This window comes from Sinocyclocheilus anshuiensis, unplaced genomic scaffold (assembly GCF_001515605.1).
Source record: "Sinocyclocheilus anshuiensis isolate Anshui unplaced genomic scaffold, SAMN03320099.WGS_v1.1 scaffold72, whole genome shotgun sequence".
Lineage (NCBI taxonomy): Eukaryota > Metazoa > Chordata > Actinopteri > Cypriniformes > Cyprinidae > Sinocyclocheilus > Sinocyclocheilus anshuiensis.
In genome coordinates this window covers 1-5,797 of record NW_015554073.1, presented here as the reverse complement: position 1 = coordinate 5,797, position 5,797 = coordinate 1, and the positions used below count along the sequence as shown (strand labels likewise).

The 5,797-nt window shown below is 36.1% G+C and overlaps 1 protein-coding gene across 12 annotated transcripts in view; it reads right to left on the bottom strand.

The window, feature by feature from the left end:
- The window catches only part of LOC107668824 (paired box protein Pax-2a), a 31,353-nt gene extending 27,680 nt beyond the window's left edge, over positions 1 to 3,673 (bottom strand). For 6 of the 12 annotated variants that reach the window (XM_016460821.1, XM_016460825.1, XM_016460830.1 and 3 more), the window contains exons 1-3: positions 3,112 to 3,673; positions 1,398 to 1,563; positions 469 to 666 (exon numbers count right to left, since the gene is read on the bottom strand). In XM_016460821.1, the coding sequence (XP_016316307.1) occupies positions 469 to 666; positions 1,398 to 1,563; positions 3,112 to 3,154 (407 nt within the window). In that variant the 5' untranslated portion in view covers positions 3,155 to 3,673. Of the gene's footprint in view, positions 1 to 468; positions 667 to 1,113; positions 1,135 to 1,397; positions 1,576 to 3,111 lie in introns of all 12 variants that reach the window. The other 6 variants (XM_016460823.1, XM_016460828.1, XM_016460827.1 and 3 more) reach the window with 2 other exon arrangements.
- Between the last annotated feature and the right edge of the window lie 2,124 nt (positions 3,674 to 5,797).

Here is a 5,797-nt window from a genome sequence, read left to right as displayed (position 1 = left end):
ACTGAGAACTGAGATTCCGTATAAGGCAGTTATGTCTAGTCGCGTATTTCCCAGTGCAACTGGATCTGGTTACAGAGTATTGATTGGTTTTCAGCGGGGCAGATGTGATTTTCGCGACCTCAACTATAGATCCTCTGAAGGCTGTGGACAGATTTGGGATTGAATTGCACATTTGAGACCACCCCGAGAGCAAGAATTAAAAAAATTAAATTAAAAAAACGTCACCCATTGAATACGCATTGTCAATTGGAAACGATGTGTAGTTTTCTGTACAAGGCCTCTAAAGGGTTTTCAAATTAGCTGATGATAATTTGGCCGTAAATGTTAGGAGTCGCCGTTTTAATAACAGTACTGCTGAAGGTCAGTAGATAACGGAATTAATAGTTCTGTTCTGTCTTTGACATCATGCTTTTCAAATTAATTTGAAATTAATTTCAAAACTGAAAATCGAAATTCAAATGGCTTTACCTGTTTATAGATGAAACACTTGGTACTGTGTCGTTGTCACAAACGCCCTCGGCCAGGAGTCGGTCTCTGATCTCCCAGGCGAACATTGTGGGATTCTGCCGCTTGTATTCTGCGATTTTATCCACAACTTTGGGCGTCGCCACTTTTGGTTTGGACCCCCCAATAACTCCAGGTTTAATACTGCCGGTTTCATAGTATCTGGAAAAATATGAACGACAATTCGTTATTTAAAAAATTCCTTACATGTCAGAGTACTGGCGTTTTTTTTTCTTCTTCTTTGTTTGCTAGCGTGTGGCATTGAGCATATTTATAAACAGCTAGTGCGTTATGGATACGGGTCATAAATAGGCTAGTTATATAATCTGTTAATTTAATATATTTATTTATTTGAGTTTTAAATTATCATGTGTGATTTTTCTTCCCAACCCTTGCGACGGGAAAATGTGTCATTTTTATTTGAACACCTACATTTGATATGTTTTCCGTGTTGAATCATTAACGTTCGTATGCTGCGATCTAAAATCGTAATCATCCATTTATCAAACGGTTTCTGTAGCGACTGATATGTCCCATGCACCCCACGATTAATACATGCCACCAACACATATCTCATAATTTCTAAGGAACATTTAAAATGCAGAATACCTTATAAGATCCTTTTGATAGCTGAAAAATATTTCAGAAAATTCAAAAATCTATAACAGTTTCCTAGAAAACATATCCTTCCACCTCAACAATGAATTTAAGGTCAGAAATGTTTAATAGGCCTATTAGACCTTTTCACTAAAAGGGAAAAACTTAATAATACGACAAATCACAGTACAATAATGTTTAAGATGTTTATTTACATGACGCAAACATTTAATTACTATTGTTATTTCTACACGTGTATAACTGGACAAATGTACTACATATGTACTTTTTCGTACCTTCCGAGAATTTTGCTGACACAGCCATGGCTGACCCGTAGTTGTCTTGAGATGTCACAAGGTCTGACTCCTTGGTGCGCGAGCTCCACAATTCTTTGCCTGACCACGTCAGGTAGGGGTCTGCCATTCACAAACACCCCTCCTAGCTGGTTCACACCGCCGTGCCCTATATGGGATACAACAACACAGACACAAAAAGCATAACATTACATACATATAGAAGATAGGCTGCGCCGTTAACATGGCTACCATACAGAAGCGTTTAATTTTCTCTTTCTCCCCTCACCCTCTCTCTCTTTCTCCCTTTTAACACTCTCCGCATGGAAGCGCGCACGCACGCACACACACACATACCTGTGCCCATGTGGACAACGATAAACAATAAGATAGTTAGGCTATAATGTTTATCTTAACTAAGAAACATGATGGAAAATGTATCCGTAAACGGTCTTGACGTCCCAGTTCTTTTTATATTTATTTGTACTGTTTTTTGTGTTTTTTTTTTTGTACTATGACAATATCAAAAAAAGGCTATTGAAAGGTTCACGCGGCGACAGTTAATGTTTTCCTCATACAGTTAAAACAAATTAATTTTGCACGTTGGACAGTAGTTTTTAATTTATAGTTAGTTCAATTAATTTCTTTATGTTTATAGATATATTTTGTCAGCACGATAAATATCTACTATTGTAATAATAATAATAATACAAACATAACCATCTTTTTATACGCACTCATGATTGTAAACACTGTCAAACGTCATGTGCTATTCTACCCATAAGACCCGCTGCAGTTAGGTAGTATTTTCCTCTACTATTCCATTGCAGCCAAACACATGTCGCATAGATTATGTTTCAACCTGTTTAATTTTCCTTGCACAATTATTGTAAATAATTAAAAAGAGCTTTGATAACTCATATTACAACCATGGAGTAGGCTACTGCAAAATAATTAAGAATTAATTATTTAAATTAGACCCAGGCCTTCCGTCATCTTGTTACAATACGGTGTTTTCAACAAATATCGCACAAACAACTCTTTTAAATTATTATGGCAAACATCAGGCATTTTCTCTGATTTTTAAAATGTAGAGCATATTTATTTCCATGAGAAATTCCTCGCTTTAAAATGCAGAGTTTTTAAAGACAGTGTTGTGTATAATAATTTAATCTTTTGCAATACATCTGGTATTATTGCGTTGGCACATGTTAGACATTTCTGACGATTTTGATTTATATTTATATTCTTGCTGAAACTACATCTGTTGCCATCCCACATGTACCGGTAATTTACTCAGATACTGAAGTTAAAAATAATAAATGTATTGTTTATAATATCATAATCATTTACGTTTTACATACAAGGCAGAATAATTAATTTTAAATTAAGCTAAATATTGTAATCGACTTTTTGAACGACTTTTTGTCGGAACAAACGATTTAAAGGCCGCTAAATATAAGAAGCGATCGTATTTTTATTCGCGGTGACTACTTTTCGTATTCGCTTTACTGAGCGTCAAGTATAACAATATTTAAACAATAATTTCCTACATTTCTTGTAAGAGCTTTGGAAAACTTAGTAAGAGTAAATAGCTTAACGCGCAAAGGTTATATAGTCTTACAAAGCCAACTCTACCGAAACGATGAACAATTTAGACTTTATTTATGCTAACCGAGGTAGAGATTTTTAAGGAAAATACTGATATTTTACTCACGGTGCATCGCCGAGAAGGGGTCTGCTTTGCAGTGAATATCCATGGGATAGCAAAGGAAGGAAAGATAATCGACTGAGGTCGCCGTCTCGCCTTGATAATGTAGCTTTAATTGGAATTAATAAAGATCGCTATCCGTTCAAAGCGCAGTGCTTCCGATGCCAGTGTACAGAAGTTCTTCAGCGCGCGACGAACTTTATCTCGTGCTGATCAGTCCATTCAGTGAAGACACGAGGCTGGTCAGGTGCAGATCATGTCCTGCACTGGTCTCTCAGAAAAAAATATTTTACGCAGGAACGTTAGCGTAATCAGTCGTTCAGTTAATATTTGTTAGCTACATATTTAAGGGAACGCAAGCATTAGTGGTTGCGTCTCCTCCAGTGTCCTCTGATGAAACTGCAGTGTAAATTCCTCGATATGGAGAAGCGTTTCTGGTAAAGTCTGAGGGGTACAGTCAGATTCGAGCGGGGATGACAGGAAAAAACATGGACACGGCGAGTGTCTCTCGGTCCCCCTCTCTTCAAGAATGGGATGTGCCTGTTAGAAGCTTTGGGCTGAGACTGAAACCCCTCTTCTCAGTGTGTCTGTTTCTAAAAGCTGCAGTCCACCGCCCCCCCTCCTTCCCAGATCCCCCCTCGCATAGAGATGGATGACATGTCAGACAAAGGCAATAGATTCCAACACTTTGTGATTCGCCAACGCAAAAAGCTGGAGCACCAAATGAGGAGGTCTCTTCATCTGACACTTCGGAAGGGGAGGGATGCAAACAGGGAAATGAGGAGAGATGGGTTAAAAAAAATCGAGGAAATTAAAAGACAAGTGGAAAGGAAGCGGCACCACCAGCGGGCAGGCATCGTGGTATTTCTAAACTGTATGTTGTCAAACTACATGAATCATGTTTGAATCATATTGGTGACCTAAACGTAGACTGAATGTAAAAAATTTGGTGTTGTTGATGGGCATAATGTTGTCAAGATGAGACTATTTTAAGATGAAGGAACGTCTTAATCTTTATAACAATGTTTTCAAATTCTACTGTCTGTTTTTCTTTCAATTAGGTCTTGTCGGGTGTTTTCACATTTTTCCACCGAACATCGATTGTAGGCTAATGCATTGGCGTTAAATAATAGTAAATTGTTAAGCAATATTTTGGCATTTATTTTCTAAAACAGGACATACGCTGATGCATTTATTTTCTAAAACAGGAAATACGGAAAATGTAAACAATAATATAAAGCATAAATATACGCAATGTACATATATAAATATAGCCTACAATCTGAATTTCTGACAAATATTTGCTGCATCTGACAGCTATATTACAATCGAGAATTATAAGTATTATCATTGCTTTTGGTACTGTAACAACACTACTACGTTCGCTGGCCTGTCAAATGTGAGTAAAAGGATTGTGTCTTGACCATGCTGTTTGAACTGCTGTCTTGTAGGTATTTCTGTAGATGGCGCTGCTTAGTTTGCTTTATTTAACTGAGGGAGGCTCTTGACGTTTGTTTTATGGCTATCCAACAAAATGTTTGATTGTTGATGAATTTAATGTTTGTTTGTTAGTGAGTTAGGTTTTATTTATTTTCTTATTTTTATTTATGTTTCATGTTATTTTTGCTCAGATATATAAGAAAAAATGTTTTGTAGAACTGAAATCGATGGTTGTTCATCGTTGACTCGTGGTTTTGTCCGTTTGTTTATGCAATAGGTAATCACTGAGTGTACCCATGTGCTTCAGTTGACGCTTCGCTATTTTTTTAAAAATTATTTTAGACTCTTCTATCTTTTCGCTATTTTTTATTTTAAACCAATTCTATCTATCTATCTATCTATCTATCTATCTATCTATCTAGGCGACATTTCTAATAAATCGATATAAAATGTTTATATGGGTACTTGTCTCAGAAAAAAAAGCTATTTCAGAATAAGTTTTTAGATCCTGGAGCATATTGTGATCATGTTTACTTTTTATCACTTTTTAAAGCAGGTGATAAAGTCAGCGTGCTTTCGTCTTAAATTTCATATTTTTTTATGAAAAAAATGTATTTTTATTTTTTTAACAGTTAAAATTCAAATACAATGGTATGCACTAATTTTACGCATCGCACTCATCGTTATTATCACACTGTTATCGTTGTTGCCATTATTATTGTTTTTTCTTTCTTTCTTTCTTTTGTAAAATTGCACGTACGCACAGATCTGAATTTAAGCACCACAAATGCTGTGTTTAAAACAAAAATGCTTGTAGTAATTAGTAAAAAGTGCTTGACTGAAGAAAGATCTTACACATTTATGAAGTGTTCGCCCTGTGACCGTTGTAGGTTCGGCTAAAAGAACAGGAGGCTATGTTATGTTATGCCTTCTGGCTAAATTTGGGGACGATTCTTCTTTTTGTTAGTATTTTTGGAGGGAGCTTCTGGTACAATATGTAACACCATGGGCTGTAATTTCACACTCGACTACACATTTCCCCTAAAGCTGCTTTTATTTCCCCGCAAGACCCCAGCTTTTTGCCTCCACTCCCTTTTACTATGTTAGTTACTTCCTCTGTTAAAAGATAGGAAAACTAATTGCAACTGATCATAGTGGCCATTGAATACTAAAAGCGGGATATTGAGACTTTGTCTGTGCTACAATATAAAATTATATTTCATGTGGCTCCTCGATGTTTTTATATATATAT